This window comes from Histoplasma capsulatum, assembly GCF_000150115.1.
Source record: "Histoplasma capsulatum G186AR genomic scaffold supercont2.1, whole genome shotgun sequence".
In the NCBI taxonomy this organism is placed as follows: domain Eukaryota; kingdom Fungi; phylum Ascomycota; class Eurotiomycetes; order Onygenales; family Ajellomycetaceae; genus Histoplasma; species Histoplasma capsulatum.
Genome location: NW_025544801.1, coordinates 1336858 through 1359652, shown reverse-complemented (window position 1 = coordinate 1359652; position 22795 = coordinate 1336858). Strand labels below are relative to the sequence as shown.

The window sequence follows — 22795 nt, the reverse complement described above, 5'->3', positions numbered from 1 at the left end:
TGCCAAACCTAACCGGAAGTTTGGGAGCTGGATCAGGCAAAGTCGCACAGGCCAATGCGTTGCCTCGGCCTTCCTGTAAATTTCCGTAAATTTTCTTGCTTTCCAAGGGAGTCAAGGCCCAACCACGGCCACGGAAAAATTTGAGTTATTTTCGCGTTTGATCGCCCTTTAGCGTTCCGGAATTTCTGCCATCAACTGTAATCGGTGTGTGCACGGAGGTAAGCAAACTGGCGGTCTGTACGGAGTACAGCCCGCAACAACCCGCAACAGACAAAGCTACACACAGCCTGTAGGTTTCCGGGAATCTATTGTTTTCTCACCTTCGCCACGAAGAAGGATGTCCCAATTCAAGGTCAGCAAGCTCACCTCCACGTGATGATGATATGTCATTTCAACTCCCTTGTCCAAGGCAAGGGATTTGATTATTTGGATGATGCTGTTCAGAACAGCCCTAGAGCCATAGACCAATCGCCGAGGGATGCCAGCCACCCAGCCGGGGAAGCAGGGCAAGTTGCAAAAAAAATAAAATAAAATAAAATAAAATAAAAAAATAAAATAAAATACGTCGTCAACCAACCACAACCAGTTCACGGTTAATGGCGAGCCGTGGCATGGCAACGATGTAAACGTCCTACCAGAACAAGCGTTGTTCTTCCTGGGATTTCTTTCTTATTTTTCCTCTGTTCCGCTAACTAAAGATTATTATTCCGGTATTGGAAACAGCAGATTTGCAGCACATGCTAAATGCCAATGCTTCTCATTGGTAAAGACGCTGGTTTATATGCTTCTTGAACGAGGCATGGAATATTCGACAGCTTGAAATACCCTCTCTTGATACAATGAAATATTACCATATTTTATAAAATACGTCGGCGGACGGATGCAAAATCGATATTTTCGAAAGGGGAATACAGCTAATGTACTGTATGTATGTACTGTAGTTATGTCCTCTCGCTGGCTTGTCGTTGTTGGCACCCGACTCTAACGTTATATAAGAAAGGCGGATACTCTTTGATCCATAGACAAATGGAAAAAATGAACGTGACAATGGCCCGGACCGGCAACGAAAAGATTAGGATAATCTGAACGAAGGAGGTTAGTTACACAGATCTGACACACGCAAGTTACAAAGGAAGCTTGTTTCATCCCTATACTTTGATTTCTCATTGATAATCTCTTGTTTCCCTATAGTACAGTACAGAATGACTGCTACTATGACTTAACCATCGTTGCTTACTAGGATAATGGGAAAGAAAATGCTAGCATATGAAAATAGGGAGGTGGGGGTTGGAGTGTGCACGCGGGGTTCCCTTGGCACTGGCTTCTTGCAGTGTCAACGAGCACACTGCGCTGGGGTATTAAGCTCGCTGGACCCTGGTGGATTTTTATCGTTCTCGTTGGCTATGGGGATATTGTTACTGGCTGACTATCAGAAGCAGCCGATGTTGTCATGCATCATGCATCCATGGATACTACTCTAGCAACAACGTGACTTATGATGTTGTCTCAGGAGCTCAGTTTGCAAGGGGCCAAGGGGATGGGAACGCGGGGATTCCAGGTGAACCAGTGATCATTGTTCCTGTGATAAAAGAGCGCAGGATTTAGAAAATGGGAAATAAGTAGTTGGATCTGATTGCCGTCAAGGATAAACAAAATCGGCTGGTATTATATCAATTCTCGTGGCACGTTGCACAGCACATACTTACTAGTACTCGGGAGGGTCTGAATCAATGGTTCTTTTCCAGCCCAGTTCGCCATATAACTAGAGAGTACCTACCGCAACAGAACAACCAACTCAACATACAAAATAATACAACAACTGCAAGAACAGTCTACATTCAAATCCAGGGATTCTGTTATCTCTCCAGGCGAACCACAAAGATGGAAGTCCAATTTTAACTCTTATAGATTTTCAACTGGTGCCAGTGCAGCGGTTTTTGATGAATGTAAGGCTTCAGCGCACGACCACCTCCCTCAACACCCATGCACCAACCACAGCGTGTGTGTGATCGCAGGAGATGATGCAACAGAGCAACATATTGCCAGCATACCTCTTGCAGCCATCTAAACAACTCTCTTCCATCTCTCTATAAATCACCCAGGTCACTGGCTATTGACAACAGCATTACTACATAAGCACAATCTTCCTTCTTCAGCTCCTCCAGATTGCTGCATTTTTTTCAACTATGCTATGCCACAGTCCAGTCATTGTAATCCATACCACCACACTTGCTGACCTTGTAGCATTCATGTTGAATGCCATGTGCCCGCCGCGTATGCAGGGACCTTTTCACGAGGCGCGTACGAAGGAGGCTGTGGTGGCTGTGATGATGAGGATGACTTCATCGTTCACATTGTAGACATAGATTCAGCCGAGCTGAGCTCGCACCGCGTTAGCAAGTTGAATTAGGTTGTCGTTTGCAATGTTGCTGTCAACACTGACACCGGCTGCTTGCTTTCAATCGAACACAACGCAGTTATTGGCGATCTTGACTTGACGTGCAGCAAACAGACCCAAAGAATTTGACTGAGGTTTCCACTATTTGTTTGTAATCTCAGATTGTAGTTTTGACTCAAGTATCATCTCAAATCGTTCTTTGCCGTACGCTTCATCACGCAGTGTTGCCATCATATCTGATCCTGGAGGGAAGTCAGACTCAAAGATAGGCTCGCCTGCGCCTCGCATATTGGCAAGCACAGACTGTCGGAAGTGCCATCGAAGCAGCTCATCTGAGACACGATTATTGGTGTTTGGATCACGGCAAACAGGGTCCAATATTCTTCCATCAATTCCCCAGCTGCCAGCGCCAAACTCAACAATCTTGTAACCATCCTTTGCTATGTTAGTATGACAAAACAAGCTTGGGCTTCAAAATACTTACATCTGGGTTTATGGAGAATAGATACTGGTCAAAGCGAGTGTGCAGGTTCCCCATCATCAGTAATCCATTCTGAACAGAATGAATTTTGGACTGTCCCTCAGCATCATCGATGTTTGTTATCCAGCGTCCATAGTTTAATGCAATCCAAAGACTCTCCTTTGCCACTGGGAACACATGTGCAGCCTCAAGCCCTGCCCAGTCATCCCACTGAGCCGAAGGGTTGACTTGTCCAGATATGACACATTTCCCATCTCTGGCACGGACTTCATACCGAAATTGATCTTCTCGACCAGAGATAGAGTGGCTGGTGAGTCGAGCAAACCACGGTTCATCGGTTACTTGAAAAGGTCCTAGATGGATTAGCTCAGGCTTGGTGCTGTGCTTTCAGAATTCAGAATCCTGACTCATACCTGTAGAGTAGATATCATAATTTCCAAGCACGACTGGGTTGCTTGAAGGTGTGATAGTTCGGCCTGAGGGCCTGTGCTGAATAGTCCAAGGGTGTTCACCGTCCGTGATCAAAAGCACCTCACTCAAAATCCAGATGAGATTTTCTTCAGTGATAGAGCCATTCTGGTAAAATCCCCCAACACAGGTGGCTGTTGACGCGTCATAAAAACGGACGTTTCGGTATGCAGCTCGATCTCGCGGCATGTTGTATTTATCCTGTAGATATAGGATAGGACTTGAGATGCAGAATTGACTATTGAGAAGTGAGTTGGTAACAACAGCTGCAGCAGGGGAAGTTGATACGACGAAGAGACGTTATCGGCCAGCACGCCAAACCAAAGCCTGAATGGGCAACATTAAAAATCACATGACGCGTTGTGGCAAGAAGCGGTCTTGGCGACGCAAGTTAGAGTTTTATATTGACATGACTGGAAGTCTTAATTGTATAGTTAATAGAAGAAATAGTAAACTCTAGTTATTCTCTCTCTACTTAAAGAGATAATTTGTCTCACTTAAAAGTTACACTATGTTGGAGTTCCATTTAGGTCGCCTCGGTGTTCCCCTTGTTGATAAAAATTGCCAGATAGTATCGATAGAGGTACTCTTCACCGACGGTTACGGCAAAAGCAACTACCAGCAAGAGCAGCTGCTGTCAATTTTTAAACAGGAAAAATGACGCAGGCGCTCTGAGCAAACAACCTGTATAAACACGCTTCTTTTCTTACTTTTCCTGAGACTTCAAAGGCAGACTCCTTGCTTTACCAAACGGCCTATACCGCGAGAATATTCCGTCGAAAATAGAACAGAGCCCACCTGAAACCTTGGTACCCCTAGCAAAGAGACGAACAAATAAAGACAATTATCTTGAATACTGGGTTGCCCATTGCCGGCGCTGTAAAATTTCAGCAGTCATAGTGGAAGAAGAAATGTGCACACACACATATAAGAAGATCACGGAGTTTGTCTTGATAATCTTGCACCGTAGAAAGATTAGTGCAGGCCAGAATTTAACTAGTGATATACCCATCTATCAAGTAGGAACAAGATCTTGTTGAGAATAATTGAGACTTGAGATGTGGAAATAAATACTTGAAATCATAGCAACACCAACAATATATAGAATACAGAGACTCAATAAAATTGACTAGCATAATCGTAATACTCCCATCCCCATCAGAGTCAACCTTGAGGATGCTAGAGAGAGAATGAATGTAAAATCAGCATTTCATATTTGAGATGGTCAGCTCTGTTAACAAAGGGAGACTTGTGAAAATGAGTCAGGTCTCGTAAGAAAGCTGCTCTTGCTTCAGAGAGCTTTCATCAGATAGCGTCATAGTGGGCACTAGTATGCGGAAAGCCCAGATGTTAACAGGTAATAACTGATTATTATATAACTATTCTGGCCACCGCATCCAAGATTGCCGGTTTCAATATTGAATTAAAGCAATTTTTTTTTTTCATAGGTCAATATTGCATTATCTTATAGGAATGCTGCTTGGTGTGGAGATTGTTCTCATTACTAGTTTAACAATGCCTTGTATGTAAATATTAGTCGATGATGTGGGAAAGGGGGGAAGTATGAGCAGCATGGAAACCAGAGTTGAACCGGTGCATGTATTATGTTTGTGACTTTAGGCGACCGACATGGTAGGGATTAAGACTAATAGCGAACTATAACGCGTAGTCATTACATTGTCACCATGATCCTTTATCAGAAGAAGCTGACATTTTTGGATAGTTAGACCAAGGTATTGGAATTCAAGGACCTTACCGTTTAGATAAACCGGAAATCGAGGAAATGGACAGGATGTTCCAGAAACACCATTTATCGAGACTCGGTTGTGATCTCTTGAAGACCAGGATGCCAAACGCCCACCGGAGATAGTATAACACCAATGTCATTTCCCGGTTTGCTGTGTTTGACGCTTATCCCAGCAACACACTCGACATTTGCGATGCCAGCATGTTCAAATGATATAGTACCTTCTTGAAGTCATGGAAAAGCAGGAATGTAGCAGCACTTGACAAGTGATCGTCGCATATAGCAAAGCGAACATCAGTGCAATGGGATTATCCTTACCATATCCCCTGCGTGCGAGGTCACCCGCAATGCTAAGAATGTAGCCGGAGTGCTGCAGAAGCTCAGTGACATAAATATGTGGGAAAAGGAACGCGGTGTGAGAATCACCAATAGTTTTATATCGAGTTGGATCCATTTCTTCAAGCTGTGGAAGTCATCAATGGCGGGTCTGTGATAAGGTCACTATCAGCCAACTCGTGAAAGATGTATTCTATGTGAGCATCTGAATGAAACGAGAACGAGAAACACAGTAATGACGTCATCGTCAATTCCGCCTCGAAACTTGTGCACGCTGACACGGGCCTCATAACCTGTTAGGCCATTGGGACAAAAGAGTCCGATCACCAGCGCCTTGCTGGTAGTAGAGGGGACGAACCAATCTAAACCTTCAACAGAAACCCAATGCTGGAAGGTTGGATCACGTGCGTTATCGGCAAATTTCTCATGCGGTCAGACTCGCCGACCGTATTATAATATCAACGCGGGACATCGAAAAAGAGTCATCATTCGCAACCAAAATATTTCCCTCTCTTCGTAACCCACCAAGGACTATTTTTGGACGGGACTTAACGTTAAAACAGCCATTCCGTCGCAATCATGGCGACCGACCTCCCTGCGCAAGTATTAGACCTCCTCTCCTCCACCGACGACCCAATTCTCTCCACCAATAACTTCCCCACCGTGCCCACAATTGCTTTAAAAAGCGCTCTGGATCGCCTTAGATCCAGAGACATGATCATATATGAAACGATTGAACAGGAGGAAGCAGTATTATTGCCAGAAGCTGAAGGAATAGCAGCCAATGGCAGCCATGAAGCCAAGGTGTTTGAAGCTGTAAGAACAGCACTCAATGGTCTGAAAATAGCGGATCTACCAGATGTAGTTGGCAAGGAGGCCGCGAAAGTTGGGGCTGGAAATGCATTTAAGAAGGGATGGATTAAGAAAGATAAGGACCTTTTGAGGTCGGCCACAGACTCAATCGAAGACACCACTCGGGAGCAACTTGTGGTTATACAGAAGACAAAAACGTACCCCGATCCTAAAGTCTTAGCGGACTTGCGAAAGCGGAAACTTCTCACAATGCAGAAGGTTTTAAGTTTCAGAATATCAAAAGGGCCCAAATATGCGAGAGAGCTTGTCAAGGAGGAAACCGATCTTACAGTTGATATGCTTTCGAATGGATCATGGAAAACGGCAAAATTTAAGCCTTACAATTTCAATGCTAAGGGCGCGTTAACACCCAGCGGTGCTCTGCATCCACTGAACAAGGTGCGCCAGGAATTTAGACATATTTTCTTCGAGATGGGTTTCGAGGAGATGCCAACGAATCGTTATGTCGAGACCGGCTTCTGGAATTTCGACGCTCTCTATGTCCCTCAACAACACCCTGCCCGTGACCTTCAAGATACCTTTTATATCTCAGACCCCGCCAGGGCAGATAAGCCACGTGAAGATGATCTCTCTGACATTCACGTCGCAAATGCTGGAAAAGCAACGGGTGGATCTTCGAACACCGGCAAAACCAAGCCTCTCGACTATGAGCAATACTGGAACAATGTACGCGCTGTACATGAATCTGGTAAATTCGGGTCAATTGGCTACCGGTATCCATGGGATCCCGAAGAATCGCTCCGCCTCGTCCTTCGAACCCACACCACCTCTGTTTCCACTTATATGCTGCACAAACTAGCTGCAAACCCTCGACCGGCCAGGTATTTCAGTATTGACCGGGTGTTCCGAAACGAGGCAGTTGATGCTACACATCTAGCAGAGTTCCACCAGGTGGAGGGTGTGATCGCTGATTTTGGTCTCACGCTGGGTGGCTTGATTGGTTTCATGGAAGTCTTCTTTGCCAAGATGGGAATTCACGGGCTTCGATTCAAGCCGGCATATAATCCTTACACAGAGCCGAGTATGGAGATTTTTGGCTACCATGATGGCTTAGGAAAGTGGGTAGAGATCGGCAACAGCGGGATGTTTAGACCGGAAATGTTGGAGTCAATGGGTCTGCCACAAGATATGAGAGTGTATGGATGGGGATTGAGCTTGGAACGACCTACTATGATCAAGTAAGTTCGATAATGGCCCCCTAATATTATTGCAACCCCCTCAAAGTTCCATCCGTAGAGAGAGTAAGATTGGTCAAGACTAACCCGGGACACTATTCGTTTACAGATATGGCGTAAGCAACATTCGTGAATTGCTTGGGCACAAAGTAGATCTCAACTTCATCGAAACGAACCCGGCAGTCCGGCTCGAGAAGGATTAGTATGCACTATAACAAGTAGGGTTTTGTGTTTTGGCGACACATTCGAAGAGGAGAAGGTTAGAAAAAGGCAGGGGGAGAGAGGAGAAATTCTGAGAATATGTGTTGCTTTCGCGGAAATTTTACGAATCATTAGAGGATACGAGCCCAGTTCCCCATGAGTGTTGATGGATGATTTCCTGATTGCGCCCTGTTCCATGGCGGAGGGATGACATATAAACGAATAAAAATCATAAAATCAAATCCCGTAATATTCTTCATATCATATTCCCTCCCGACAACTTCATTTTTGAAAGTATATTTGAACAAGAATGCATGGAGTAACTAAATACGTAGGTAGCAGGAAACCTACCTTATGTAGGAAAGAGGATGGAGGGCATAACTTATGTTTACCGACTCGATTTTTACCGACAAACATCATACGTAGTTTTTATGTTATCTTCAAGGGCAATAGGCGATGCGAAAATATGACATGTCCCGCCCGTATCTGTGCTCTGACCAGTGACCTTGCGTATCACAGCTCTTCAGCAGACGGGTATTTCGGAAAGAAATCAATGATCTCCCCCAGCTATGATTTGATTTTTTTTTTTTTTTTTGATTTTTTCATCGTAACCCACCTCAGTCATTGACCGCGAAAATCGCCCGTTCCACTAGGGAGTTGTGGATTTTTGCGGTGGGCTTGAGGTGTGGTTTTGCTGCCAGGGTTTAGGGAGTTTAAAGGGGGAAAGATAGAAAGAAACGAAAACCTGGTGAGAAAGCAAGTGAGTTGGATAGATTCCTAGGAAATTTTTCGGTCTCGGAAAAAAGTGTGTATTGAAATTAATTTCTCGTAGGCGGACGATGAGGCTCGAGAATATTGGACTTCCCAATTTCCTCTATTTTGGGCTTTATGGTTCAGAAAATGCATGATTGTGATTTCGTATATTTCTCCGTTAAAGTACGCGGGCCATGAACCGAGCGAGTCACTTCACTGTTGGTAGACAAGAGGATTGGTAGGCACTTTTAAGAACGATAAGAAGAAATAGAAGGCCTTTATTTGATTTAAGAGCCTCAACAAAAAAAAGAACTCCAGAATATCCCAGGAATTTTCTTTATTTCGCTCATTTAATGGTTATCTATAGATAAAAGCATAACAATATCAGCAAAATCCCATTTCTCTCCCTCTCACCGTAGTCAAGTGAAAATAGATTTCGGGAAGTACTCACCATCACAACAACATTCCCATCCCACAAGGGGCCCCTTAAACCAGCATAAGAAAAAACGAAAAGGAAAAAGAGAATAAAAAGGAAAGCCAAATTTCTCCTCCATTTTCTCTTAACGCTGGGAGCTCGCGCTCCATACATTTTTCAAGAACCCATCCCGTTGCGCCAGACGGTTCAAGCTGTCATCACTCTCACCCCGGGCCCGTACGAATCCGCAGAGAGCATATACTTGATTCTCGCCGGTGTATCGGCCGTTCTCATCAACTTTGGCAATGCTAATTTGGACGGAGGCATGATCCTTAGCCTTGATGATGCGGTTGGTGGCGCTGCATTTGCGAGGCACATAACTATATGGATTTGAATGAAATTTGAGGTTAGAAATGGGAAATTTTAAGTCCTCAACGCGAATTTTTGGGGCAATTGCTCCATATGCTGAGGGTAGATGATGTTTATAACGGGTCCCTTTTTGTCTTCGATTGAGAGAGGGGGCAAGATTTTCTATCCTCCACGGAAGCGTGGAAATTCGGGAAAGTGTCATACGTACAGGTCGACGATTTTCCCCTGTTCGTTTTCCATTTTGGCGAATTTGTGTGAATTTCCGGGGAGTAAGCGGTATTGAGAGGGGCTTGCTTGGTTCTTGATCGTTGAAGTCTGCGATGATTTTCTTGGGTTGTGTGTTGAGATAAAGCCAAAGCGAGAGAATTGTGGGTCATGTGACATGACTTAAGAGGTCCTTTTAGGTTTGATGTTTGGTCGTGAAATTAGCAGCAAAGGTGCGTGGTAATTTGTCGCGTCCAGCCCTATCAGGCAATGTCTAGGTCTAGCACCCTTGACCCCCTTTAGAAAGGATTTTTTGGTTCATGGAGATTATACAGATAGAAAGCGTGGCAGAAGTGCTTTAAACAAACTGTACATGTTAGTTCTATTACGGTCTACATACAAGGTTATCTTCAACTTCAAACTCATAGGGAGCTCTGTGCAGGTTTCTTTCCAAGGACAACCTCATTTCTCCACCGAACCTCCACCTCCCTCGGTCCCTCTTTGCAAAACCGGACTAGCACCACTCTATCCGGCTCCCCCTTCTTCGCTGAGCCTTGAAGTTCAGGCCCAACGTAATCCAATCTAAGTATGCTTCTTCCATCAGTTGCGTGCCCGATTGTTGTTGGAGAGATAAATTTATCAGTCCAAGGGGGAGACCCTGAATGCACAAATTCAACTAATTCAGCGCGGCGCCTGGTAGACCCCTCTTTAGAAACCGCAGTCGCGCTTTCCCCGGGCCTCTCAAGGAATTGAGCGACGAAGGATAGTAGGAAAACCTGTGGGGGAAACATTATCACATCCCCATTCTTCGCGAGTCGTAACCACTCCGATGCGGGGAGAAAGCTAGCCTCAGTAATCTCTAACCCGCCGTCCGACGTCGGCGCTTGGACGTCGCTCTCTTTGCTGCCGATGATACTCTTGGACTCTGGAGACAACGGCAGGAAGTAGAGGTACATCTGTGTAGTATAACGTCTATGATTCGTTGTTGGCGTAATCCAGTGTGTGAACGGAATAAGTGGGTCTATCTGGCACAATAAAGAGACAAAGATGCTGCCCTTGGTTAATCTAACTTTATCCGGCCAGGAAAAAGGGGTATTTGCAGGTTTGGATTTCATAGTTCAATGTATCTGACCAATATCCGGTTGGGCATCTTCATCTATGCCCGCTAGCCACTGGTTGAATGTAATTTTGTTCTTGTGGATTGCATGCCTCCCGATCTCCCTCTGGTCCGCATCTACGTAGATCATTTTGCCGGTTCTCCTATTTTTCGCAAGGAGGATACCACTCTCTTCGAAGAGTTCGCGGATCGCCGCTCTTCGGTAGTGGGGGCCTTCATCGTGGCTGTCCGAGTGGCCTGCCTGTGGGAAATCGCCGTCTTGCGAGGATATATTTCCTCCAGGGAAAACATGAGCTGACGGGAAGGATGAAGACGTTTGCACGCGATGCAGCAATAGGACTTCGTTTCGAGGCGAAATGAGGATGACACTAGCATGTAGGCAAGTTCATTAGCTTCCGGTCTTGCCCACTGTAAAAGAAATCATGTAGCTTTATTCCCATCAGGGAGGTCGGCATTTGCAAAGAACTGACCTTGCGCTCGGCTTTGGGATGGTGTGATCAACCTCGGTTTCTTTTGGAGGAGCCATCCTTCGATACTGGGGAACTCTCCGAGCAATCGAGTAGTGGGCTTCCTGGCTGAATCGGCGTGTGACCTGAAGATACAAATAATTCGATACGCTTGTGCATTTATTGGCCGCAGGACAAGGAAATCTAGAGCCGTTGAGGGTCAATCGCAGAGCAGTGCGCAGTTGATTTGCGTTCCAAGGGAATTGACAACATAGGGAGGGAAGCATCATAACTACAGGCGGAGAGGGGAGGAAATATCATAAGTATTATTCCGCTGGACCGCCTGTCGTTGTTCCGATGGGCCATTAAGCTCAATCTTGACCTGGTGTTTGCAGAGGGGGGAGAAGGTTGTTTTATTAGCCGCGTCTATCTCCCAATATCCGAGGTCCACAAGCATCTCGGCATTGGAAATTTGACCTGTGCCAGCTCAGATCCATTCTTCAGGAGCTTCCTGGCTAACCTCTGGGAAATTTGTTTGCTGAGCGGAATGGCCTAGGAATGGGTGAAACGAAAATGGGGCCACAGTCATCAAACCAACTATGTGAAGTTTATAAGAGGTCAAAGGCGGCCATCTAGGTATGCCCGTTCATACAAGCCCTCTCCCACATGGCCCCCCACGCCGCTCTAGATACTGATAAATAATTATATCTAACAACACTACCTAGCTATCTTGCTACCTGCTCAATATTCAACTGATTGCTAATAGAATAAAGATCTCGATTCAAGTAGATAGTCCTAGCTAGCTAGATGCCTATCTGCTTTACTCACTACATTCATCATTCATATTAGAATGGAGATTTCTATCGAGCTCGCTTACTACTTGCCCACCCACTGTATATTCTATCACCTACATAAGTTGCAGCACTTCACTCTATTTTTGCCTGCAGTTTCCATAGGCCCCGTACCCTCTGCAATGAGGGTCTTGAGGCTTCATCCCCAATTAAAATAACATGGAATCAACAAATCATTTGCCCCTAGAATTTGACAGCACATTTGCCACCTCCAGCAATATTCTATACTGTTTTAAAGATATCAAGAAGAATAGATTGTATTAAGAATAACAGATACATTATGAGAATGGGAGAAGACTGTGATTTGATGATGGATGGTTGATTAGACGGAGCGAAGCGAAGTCTAAGAATCATACGAATCTCCAGGGGAAATCAATGTTTGCGAAAATGCGGCCGAAGTTTCAGTGATATTAACTATTGGCGTAAAGGAGAATTTTGCAGCTCTGATTGGTCTAAATGCTGGATAATTCCCCCTTTTATTTCTGCACTGGAGACTTGACATTAACAATTGGCTTAGATATCCCCTATTCTTACCCCTGAATTATATGCCTCCCTGCCTACCTACCTGCCTCCTCAACATCCAACCAGTCTCTATGAGAATAAACACCACCATCTAGCTACCCACCTACCTACCTATCATTGCTAGGTTATTAGCTGACTACCTGGCTGCCTACTTGCCTACCTATCTACTGACCTGCTTGAATGAATGATATTCAGCGATGATATCCAGCGATGATATCTGTAATGATATTGTTTAGTAGCAACATAATGAATAATAAAACTTCGCACTTTCGCCCCGTCCTGCCCAGCTGTATATTTCATGAAGCTCCTGCTATAGAGTGTTGTGCCCGAGCTGTCCAACCCTTTGAAGCAATTAAAGATGCCTTCATCCCCTGGGATTTAGAGGTTCGTTTGCCCACCCCCAGAAGGGGGGTGATAAGGGCAGGCTGCCTCTAGTAGATATATATATATATATATTGAGAATTTATTTATATTACTTGCCGTGATGATGATTATTTCACGGGATTTAAATAAAAACACATCTAGTTCTAATTCATGATTGCTGATAATTACACAAAAGTATGTCTTGAGATCCAGATCATTCATCCCTCATTAGTTAATCAGAAATTCTAAAAATGCCTTCCCAACCAATAATCCATCATGCTCATTCCCAAGTCTAGCCACTCCATCCTCATAAATCTCTGAAGAAAATATGCCTGCATCATGTCTTGCATCGAGTATCTCTGCAACAATGTCCTTGGTGAATTCAGGGTGGCCTTGCACGGATATAAAATGGCCAGGCATATACATGCCTTGTACATCACATATAGATGAGGAGCCAAGTAGGGTAACATTAGAGGGGCAGTAATGGACTACATCGCGATGCATTTGTTGAAGACACTGTTGTTGTTTGTCAATAGAAAAATTTATCTGGGTTGGGGGAAGTATCAGCAATTTGAGAAAGCGGGAAAAATAAAGGAGACACCTACCAATTTGTTCGTACCGAACAACTCTTTTCCTTTATCTGTAAGGTTCATATCGTGCACTGAAATCTCCCATCCTTGCTCATTGGGACCAACTTTTGCCCCCAGCGCTCTCCCTAGGATTTGATGTCCAAAGCACACACCAATAATTCGGACTCGATCTTGTGTGAGGATCTTGGAGATAAAATCAACTAGTCTGTTTATCCAAGGTATATCATCGTACGAATTGTGTTCTGTCAAGTATTCAGTTTGTTTATTAGTACAAGGATAAAAAATGCAACGGTAGTATTATTGATCAATCCTGGAATTAATTTAGATAAAGCAGAGGGCCAAGAAGGTATTTAAAAATGAATACATCACATACTTGACCCAGTTATTAATACAGCATCAATGTTCTCCAAGCTTGGGTATTTATCGCTCTCAACAACATCCCATTTTGAAATCTCAAGTTCAGTGACTGGATTGATTTTGTCAGACTGATTCAGCAGTTTGACACTGGCTTGGAGTAGGGACTCAAAGACACCGCCATAGCTTCCATACCTGGACTTTGTTCTGTCCAGTGGTGTGTCGCATTCAAGCACAGCAATGCGAAGTGGGGTGGACATGAAAGCTGATCCACTGAAAATAAAGCAGAGTGAAGGAGATATAAATAGTGTTGATTTTAATTTTAGTTATGAGTAGAATGTTTTGTATGTGGTGATGAGTCAAATCAATATGCTCAGACAGGGAAGCAAGTACTAATACAGAGCGGTTGTATTAGCATGTGGGTGTGCGGTGCGCTAGTCCGTAATAGGTAGCCTAATGGACATTGAATTACAGACCACAAAATTACAACATACGCTATGAACAATATCATCTTCATTCTCGACCCGATTTTCGTCGAGACAAGTTTCATTATGAATAAACGACATTGATACAAGTTTCTGCCGATTAACATAAAGGACATGAACGGAAAACCATGAAACTCATAAAACTTTTCCAGGACAATCAAAGAACAATTGAGTATCGAACAGTAAGTAATTACCATATCCACCCTTCCAAACAAACTCCAAAAACAAATTTGATCCCTTTTTCTCAAAATGGAGACTGGAATTCTGTAGTGAGATCTATGCATCGAGCTTTGCTTTTCTAAGAATACAACTTCTTGTCGAAGCTGTGCAGGCCATGGACGCCACCCTCAGCCTGAGCACTGACACTGCGCACCTCAAACCTAACGGTGCCAGCGGCGACACCATCGTGAAGCTCCTTCAAGCTTTTGACCCCGATATCCTGAAGGGAGTGCTGGATACCGGCCATGAGGTACGGCACGAACTTTGTCACAGAACCGCGATCCAAAACTGAGCCCGAAACACCCTGGGCTACGAGGAGTCTGTCCGATTCCGAGAAGTATCGTGCAGTGCCGGCATTGTTTGCTTGGCCCCCTTTGCCGCCTCCAGCCTTTTTATCCTCCATCGCGTCGATGCTTCCCATTCCCCGATAAGCCTTGACGAGCTGGCCTTCTCTGCTGACGAAGTAGGAGCCAGGGGATTCAGTAGTACCAGCCAAGAGCCCACCCATCATAACGGTGGTGGCGCCCATCGCTAGGCCTTTGACAATATGGCCAATATTCTGAATACCGCCATCCGCAATACAGGGGACTCCGAAGCGTGCAGCAAATTGGGATACACTGCGCACAGCTGCGGCTTGGGGTCTCCCGACGGCCATAACTTCTTGTGTGATGCAAGCACTTCCGCTGCCCATACCAATACGGAGACCATCTGCACCTGCGGCAATAAGGGCAGCTGCTTGGTCTCTGGTGACAACATTGCCAGCAATGACGTCAAGTTCGGGGTAAGTTTCCTTTACATATTTGATCATCTCTATCTGATAGATGCTGTTGCCCTGGCTGCTATCCAAGATGACAATGTCGAGACCAGCCTCTACCAATTTCTGGAGCCTTTCTTTGTCCTCGGGACGGGTGCCTATGGCGGCTGCGCAGATAAGTTGCTTGGAGTGCGGAAGCTTGGAAGCAAGTGGGTAGTGAAGGTTCTTCATGAGATCGGACCTTGAAAGGAGAGAAACAAGGTTACCCTCGCTGTCGACAATAGGAAGTTTTCCTTTTTTGGAGCTTCTTAGAACCTCGTTTGCTTCGGCGAGTGTGGTCCCTGAAGGGGCTGTAACGAGGTCGGTAGTCATGACAGCTGTGACAGGGTCTTCACCAGTAGGATGGAACTGGATGTCTCTGCTGGTGATCATTCCAATCAGTTTCGAAGGGAGAGTTCCATTTTCTGTATCAAGAAATGCTAGTTAGCGGAATTCAGAGTACAAATCAATTTACAATAAAATGCCGACTAAATATAAGTCTCAGAATAAAAATCCGGATTCTCCATAGCAGCTTTCGCGGCTGCAGATGAACGAAAGTTAAAAAATAAAGAGTGAAATCATCATTGCAAGCCTAAAGTTTGGAACCACCACGGAAATACGAGACAGCAACTAACCTGTGACTGGGAATCCACCAAATCCCCATTTCTCCTTCAGAGCCTTGGCCTCTGCCACCGTTGTCTTCGGGGACAGAACAACAGGCTCCAATATGAACCCGTTTTCATACCGCTTGACCTTTCTTACCATATTTGCTTGGTCCTCTGCAGAGCAGTTGTGGTGGATCACACCAAGGCCACCAAGAAGAGCCATATGGATAGCCATCGAGTGTTCAGTGACCGTGTCCATCGGCGAAGAAAGCAGGGGGGCTTTCAAGGTGATTCGTCTTGTGACAGGAGTTTCGAGAGAAACGTCGGATGCGGGGAATCCTAATACAGAACCCGGTCAATTAGGTCTTCAAATATGTATCCTTTTGAAGATTATTCCGAACCAATGTATCCTGGAAGGATCAGAAAATCATTATAGGTCAGTGCTCCCCGCTTCTCGGAATCTATCAGTTGATTGATATCCAGGCCATCACCAGCATAATCGTTTTTCAGGACTTCCAGCGCCTTTGTGTGGTCCAGGAACGCTGAGTTGCCCGAGAAACGCTCATAAGCGCTCCCCGATGCGTCTCCATTGGAAATTGGCATGGTTCAAAATGAGACGAGGAAGATGAAACGGAAGAAAAATGGTCGTTTGCTGGATAGCAAAACAGCGAGACAACAAGAAACGGAATGGAAATACCAACAACAGTGGTTCAAGCAAACGTAAACGTCCTGTTGATGGGGAGAAATCGTCTTTCCCAAAGAAGAGAAAGAGAAGAAGAAAAAGGAAAGAAACAAAGACCTCGGAGAGGATTTTGATAAGTTTTTTTTATTACCTTGTGGGGCGCGTTCTCGCGCTAGCACCAACCAGGCGTAGCTGAGCTAAGCGGCTAATCGCCGTTATCATCAGGTGACTTTCAGCAGCCGCTTTGCCGTTTTGGGAACTTTGTTTTGGTCCCTATCAACAAATAACCGAGCGGGCAAGGCGGGATGCACAACAAGGGGAAGCTCTGCGTCTAGCGACTCTGCCCTTGCAACAGGACCTAACACAACTCAATGTATATCCCATATACGACCCAGTACGTTTCTTCAGGATTCTCGCTTTTCGGTGAAGCCAGTGCTGACAAGGGGTTGCATAGGAATTCTTCTGTTTACGTTGCCGTGTTGTCTGTGCATGCGTTAGTTGTGCCGCTACTTGTCAATCCTTGGGGCGGCACAGCCGAACAGCCCTTTGACGGTAGATTTTGCTTTCTTTCATGAACCTTCCGGCATGCGCGTAGTTGGAGGTTGGATTTCTCTTGCATCAAGCGCACCCTTCTCCTCTTCGTCTGACCTGCCATCGACATGTCGCATCTCCACGCTTTCAGACGGTCTCAACCAGAACTCCCAACCAACCCACCAAGCCCGCTTCGTCATGGCTCAACGGCATCAACGGATTCCTCCGTTTATTCTTCCTATTCAAACTCCCTTGTGCCCAGCCGTACAAGTACTTTGTCGTCGAACTCGTCTGGCGGATTCTTGTCAGATTCGAACACTCAAAAGGGAATTGTGAGTAGAATTGGGGAACAATTTCAACGAGCATCCACCCCACCAAGTGCTGGCGAGACCTATGGAAGCATTCGTCGCTCGCTGCGCCCACTTCCACAGGCACCCAATCGCGCTTCTCCTCCACCAGAACGGGTCAGTCGACAGCGCAGCCAGACAATGACGAACTCGATATTTCAACATGACAGTATACCGAATGGAAAACCTGTCAAGATCGAGACTTACGATGAAGGCGGAAGTTTGCGACTACAGGAGAACATTGGCAGGGCGGAGCTGGAATCTTCTCCTTACAGTCGACGACAACATATCCGTACCCAATCCACCCCTCATGTTCCAGCCTTACCAACGTCATTTACAGCACCAGAACTTGAGACTCTTCAGAAATCCTCCACTGGACATTTGCGGACTCTTTCAAGATTTGCGCAAACTGAAAGCGAAGATTTTGCCATGGCGTCCGCTGTTCCTTCAGTTGCTGGTTTGCAGGGGCGTCGTCGACTTAAGCGCGCAGACTCAATTCGGGCCTCAAAATCTACAGCAGATTCTCAGAAGGTCACAGCATCTGCGTGGACGGAGAGTAGCTGGATTGACAAACAACGGCAATTTATACAAGCTTACGAGTACCTATGTCATATTGGAGAGGCCAAGGAATGGATTGAAGATGTCATTCACAGGACTATCCCGCCCATTGTCCAACTTGAAGAGGCTCTTCGGGATGGAGTCATACTCGCCGAAGTGGTACAAGCCTTGTATCCGCACCGGACATTCCGCATATTCAGACACCCCAAATTGCAATATCGTCATTCTGATAATATTGCTCTATTCTTCCAGCTCCTCAGGGAGATCGAACTCCCGGACTTATTTTGGTTTGAGATGATCGACTTGTACGAAAAGAAAAACCTTCCGAAAGTGATACATTGTATTCATGCTTTGTCTTGGCTACTATACAAAAAAGGGATCGTTGACTTCCGTATCGGGAACTTGGTTGGCCAGCTGGAGTTTGAACATCATGAATTGGAACAAGTGCAGAGAGGTCTTGATAAGTCAGGAGTTCCTATGCCTAGTTTCTCAGGCATGGGCGCAAGCTTCGGCGCGGAACCAGAACCAGCACCAGAACCCGTCGAGTCAGAGGAGGATAGGGTTCGTAGAGAGCTTCATGAGAACGAAGCCATTATTTCGGACTTCCAATCTCAGATAAGGGGGGCGTTTGTGCGCCTGAGGCTTGGCAACGTCATGCAGGAGTTGTGGGATAATGAGAGTGCATTGATCGACCTACAATCAAGGATACGAGGAGAATGGTCCAGGGAAATAATGAACTACCGATTAAGCATGCGACGGTTTGCTGTGAATTTGCAATCATCTGCACGCGGATTCTTGGTTCGAATGAGATCTCAACATAGTGAAAAATACTGGAGAGAGAATGAGGCAGATATCCTGATGCTTCAAAGTGTTGTTCGTGCAAATAGGATTCGTTCGGACGTTCAATTACTGAGAACCAGAGCCAGAAAAGAGGAGTCTGGCATTAAACGCATTCAAGCAGCAATCAGAGGAGCCTTGGCTAGAAGTCAAATAGATGACCAGTGTGAACAAACCAAAGATGCCGAAATCGAAGTCCTATCCCTCCAGGCCGCGGTTCGAGGCATGTTAGAACGACATCGAGTTTCTCAATATAGATTAGCCCTAGAAAAGGGAGCTCACCAGATAACAGTGCTACAATCTGCGATTAGAGGTCTTTTTGAGAGAAAGTTTTACGATTCCCAGAAGCTTCGATTAGCGAAAATGAGTGATCAGTGGATCACTCTCCAGTCCATTGTCCGAGGCACTGCTGCCAGAGGAAGCTTTCAGGGTCTTCGAGCGGAACTGAAAGCCCAACTTCCATCGATTATCAAAGTTCAAAGCGCTCTACGTGGTACTTTTTTGCGCACCTCCGTGGCAGCCGTTATAAATGCACTTCACGATAACGAGGAGAATATCCTTACCTTTGAATCTCTATCCAGGGGTTTCCTTTTGCGGAAACGTCGACTACAAGATCAAAATGCCCTCCTGTTGCAAAATTCTGTGATCACCAACCTACAATCTCTATCGCGCGCTGCCATGCTAAGAATAGAAATCGGCGATTTGCTCTGCGAGCTCGAAACATCAAGGGACGAGGTTACTCAGCTCCAGGCCCTTGTTCGTGCGATGTTTGTTAGGCTTGATGTTGGCCAGGTTTTAGCAGAGCTGGAGGTAGAAGAACACATAATAGTTGACTTCCAGTCCAATATTAGAGGCCTTCTTGTGCGACAGCGCTTTGCTGAAAAACAACGCTTTTATCGGGAAAATATGGAGAAAGTAATAAAGGTTCAAAGTTTTGTGAGAGCTAAGATCCAAGGAGAAGCTTACAAAAGCTTGACTAGCGGAAAGAATCCTCCGGTTGGAACCATCAAGGCTTTTGTGCATCTGCTTAACGACAGCGATTTCGATTTCGATGAAGAAATTGAATTTGAACGTCTGAGGAAAACAGTTGTGCAGCAGGTACGGCAGAATGAAATGGCGGACCAATATATTACGCAATTGGATATCAAAATTGCCCTTCTGGTGAAAAACAAGATTACGCTCGATGAAGTCGTGAAACACCAAAAACATTTCGGTGGCCATGTCGGAGCGCTACTCCCTAATTCTGACCTATCATCTAAAGATCCATTTGACCTGAAAGCTTTGAACAAGACATCGAGACGGAAACTCGAGCAATATCAGGAACTCTTCTTCGTTCTTCAGACGCAACCGCAATATCTTGCCAGGCTTTTCAGGCGCATACGAGAGCAGGCTACCTCAGAAAAAGAATGCGAGCGAATCAAGCATCTAGTCATGGGATTATTCGGTTACTCACAGAAGAGGCGCGAAGAGTACTACCTGATAAAACTGCTTGTGCGGTCCGCAAAAGAGGAGATCAATCACGCATTTTCACTTCAAGATTACACCCGGTGCAATGCTTTCTGGAACAAATTATTCGCCGCCTATACGAAGTCTCCGAAGGATCGGAAGTTCATGCGTGATATCCTAGGCCAACTTGTCAAGGAGCATATTATCGAAAACACTGAACTTGACTTGGAAAGCGACCCTATGCAGATCTATCGCTCCGCTATCAGTAATGAAGAGCTGCGTACTGGCAGGAAGAGCAGGCGCAGAATCGATGTTCCTAGAGAAGAGGCGATTAGGGATCCTGAAACGAGAGAAACATTTATTCGTCATTTGCAGGATCTTCGTGACATTGCAGACCAGTTTTTTACATCGCTCGAAGAATATCTGCCTCGAATGCCGTTTGGGGTGCGATTTGTTGCACAGCAGATTTACGAACATCTCTTGTCCAAATTTGAGAATGAGGATCATGGGTACGTTCTACAGGTTACTGGGCAATGGGTTTGGAAAAATTACTTGTATCCAGCGGTTCTGGAACCAGAGAGATGTAGCGTAGTAGATCGTGGCTTAACTCAGGAGCAAAAACGGAATCTTGGTGAGATCAGCAAAGTGATAGCGCAGGTAGCGTCAGGTCGCCTTTTTGGTAACGAAAACGTATATCTTCAGCCGCTGAATAGTTGGGTTGGGGAAGCGATACAGCGGTTAGGAACTATATGGGGTAAACGTGAGTACTCTCATTCCTCAAGTCGGAATTATTCTACTGACAATCAATGATAGTGATTACTGTACAAGATGCGGAGTCGTATTTCGATATCGATGCCTTTAATGACCTATATGCCAAAGCCAAACCAACACTCTATATAAAACTGTCTGACATATTCTCGATCCATCAACTTGTTGCTGCAGAGATATCCAACATATGTGTCGACCCAGATGACCCGATCAGAGAAGCCATTCGCGATTTGGGCAGTGTGAAGAGCAACGAAAATGAGCTCATGAGTGTGAGTTCATCGGAAATTAGTCTGACATTAACGCCCAAACTGCACAATGTCGAAGGTAAGGTTTTGATTTTTCACTATATTGAATTACTTGGAGATTTTTGCTGACTGCACACGGTCCAGACCCCGATGCTGAAATAAAGGCTCTTTTTATGGAAACCAAACGGTGTATTCTGTACATCATCCGGGTTCAATTCGGTGCGAATCTGATGGAAATCATGCTTAAAACACCCACGGAAGAAGACGAGGAGCGCTGGTATGCGCTCGTTCGGGACGAGCTATCCTCGAGCAGTCGCAAACGTGGAGCATATTCGGATTCAAACACCCTAATCGACATCGGGTCCATGAGCTACCAGGAACTAAAGAGTACTGCGTTGGAAAACATTCTGCGCCTGGAGCAAGCAGGGCGTATATCACGACGTAACAACTATCAGGACCTTTTGAATGCCATCGCAGTGGATATCAGAACAAAACATCGCCGGAGGATACAGCGTCAACGGGAGTTAGAAAGCGTCCGGCTTACTCTTGAGCGATTGAACGACCAAAGCGTATATTTGGAGCAGCAACTGAAGACATATAACGACTATATCGAGCAAGCCATGATAACTCTGCAGAATAAGAAAGGGAAAAAACGTTTCCTTATGCCATTCACTAAACAATGGGATCATGAACGTGAACTACAGCGATCAGGGCGTGTCTTCAAGTTCGGGTCATTTAAATATTCGGCCCGAAATCTCTCTGAGAAGGGCGTCCTTTTATATTGGAAAGGATACACCGAGCGGCAGTGGGATCGAGTTGATCTTACGATTTCCAGCAACGAAGTTGGGGTTTTCACTATCGATGGAAGTTGCGGCAATATGATGATTCCAGGCGCCAACGCACAGATTCCGCTAGATGATCTTCTCCAGGCGCAATTCAACAATACGCAATTCATGGACTTTTTTGAGGGGGCACTGCGGGTGAATGTGAATTTGTTTTTGCATTTGATTATGAGGAAGTTTTATAACGAGTAAAACGCCTTGATGTATTTTTCAATCTTTTATACTTTTCGTTTTCAATCCTACTCTCTCTTTTTCTTCCTCTTTCTCGTTTCCTTTCTTGTATATGTCTGGTTTTACGTTTGTGTGGTATTGATACACCACGGACGAGTACTACTTACTGCAGGAGAGTGAATTAGTATGAATTTCGACAAGTGCGCTGGTACTGTTGTTCCTGAGATTCCCTCTATCGTTATCTTCCCTTGTATACGGCTCTCTCTTAATTTTATTCATCTTCATATTTCTCGAATCCGTTTTCTATTACGCACTCCAGGTAACTGAACTGTTTTACTTCATTTTTATTTCCTACATACCCGCATTTACTCCTCTACCTCCCTAGTCTCCCAGCATTATATCGGAAGCGTGTGAGTGGAGTTGAGGGGGGAAAAAGTAATGATGGTGTTTACTATTCTCATTTTATGATTTTCTGTTCTCCTTAATATAGTTGGTAGTACCTTTCCACATTCTTTCCACCATGGACCCAGATTCCCGGTCTGCTTTTTCGTTATGTTTTGTTCCCTTTTATATAGCTCTTCGGGCGATTGGAGTGGAATTGCT

At 45.2% G+C, this 22795-nt stretch overlaps 7 protein-coding genes across 7 annotated transcripts; 2 read left to right on the top strand and 5 right to left on the bottom strand.

The window, feature by feature from the left end:
• Window positions 1-2539: 2539 nt before the first annotated feature.
• On the bottom strand, window positions 2540-3536 carry HCBG_00428 (uncharacterized protein; the record flags this gene model as incomplete). Its single annotated transcript, XM_045427478.1, has 3 exons — window positions 2540-2833; window positions 2883-3232; window positions 3293-3536. 3 exons carry the CDS (start codon window positions 3534-3536, stop codon window positions 2540-2542), a joined length of 888 nt encoding a protein of 295 aa, XP_045291453.1.
• A 2429-nt stretch (window positions 3537-5965) lies between these two features.
• Window positions 5966-7939, top strand: HCBG_00427 (phenylalanyl-tRNA synthetase subunit beta cytoplasmic; the record flags this gene model as incomplete). Its single annotated transcript, XM_045427477.1, has 2 exons — window positions 5966-7481; window positions 7588-7939. The coding sequence occupies 2 exons, from the start codon at window positions 6010-6012 to the stop codon at window positions 7679-7681; spliced, it is 1566 nt and encodes a 521-aa protein (XP_045291452.1).
• An 817-nt stretch (window positions 7940-8756) lies between these two features.
• Window positions 8757-9558, bottom strand: HCBG_00426 (40S ribosomal protein S21; the record flags this gene model as incomplete). The annotated part of the gene is made up of 3 exons (XM_045427476.1): window positions 8757-8793; window positions 8884-9227; window positions 9425-9558. The coding sequence occupies 2 exons, from the start codon at window positions 9454-9456 to the stop codon at window positions 8993-8995; spliced, it is 267 nt and encodes an 88-aa protein (XP_045291451.1).
• A 284-nt stretch (window positions 9559-9842) lies between these two features.
• HCBG_00425 (NUDIX family hydrolase) lies at window positions 9843-11273 on the bottom strand (the record flags this gene model as incomplete). The annotated part of the gene is made up of 3 exons (XM_045427475.1): window positions 9843-10441; window positions 10553-10905; window positions 11008-11273. 3 exons carry the CDS (start codon window positions 11271-11273, stop codon window positions 9843-9845), a joined length of 1218 nt encoding a protein of 405 aa, XP_045291450.1.
• A 1174-nt stretch (window positions 11274-12447) lies between these two features.
• Window positions 12448-13943, bottom strand: HCBG_00424 (GMP synthase; the record flags this gene model as incomplete). The annotated part of the gene is made up of 5 exons (XM_045427474.1): window positions 12448-12459; window positions 12529-12573; window positions 12984-13235; window positions 13325-13551; window positions 13683-13943. The coding sequence occupies 5 exons, from the start codon at window positions 13921-13923 to the stop codon at window positions 12448-12450; spliced, it is 777 nt and encodes a 258-aa protein (XP_045291449.1).
• Window positions 13944-14171: 228 nt separating this feature from the next.
• HCBG_00423 (inosine-5'-monophosphate dehydrogenase) lies at window positions 14172-16514 on the bottom strand (the record flags this gene model as incomplete). The annotated part of the gene is made up of 3 exons (XM_045427473.1): window positions 14172-15585; window positions 15796-16104; window positions 16167-16514. 3 exons carry the CDS (start codon window positions 16366-16368, stop codon window positions 14447-14449), a joined length of 1650 nt encoding a protein of 549 aa, XP_045291448.1.
• A 592-nt stretch (window positions 16515-17106) lies between these two features.
• On the top strand, window positions 17107-22213 carry HCBG_00422 (ras GTPase-activating-like protein rng2; the record flags this gene model as incomplete). Its single annotated transcript, XM_045427472.1, has 3 exons — window positions 17107-20926; window positions 20980-21258; window positions 21324-22213. The coding sequence occupies 3 exons, from the start codon at window positions 17107-17109 to the stop codon at window positions 22211-22213; spliced, it is 4989 nt and encodes a 1662-aa protein (XP_045291447.1).
• Window positions 22214-22795: the final 582 nt, after the last annotated feature.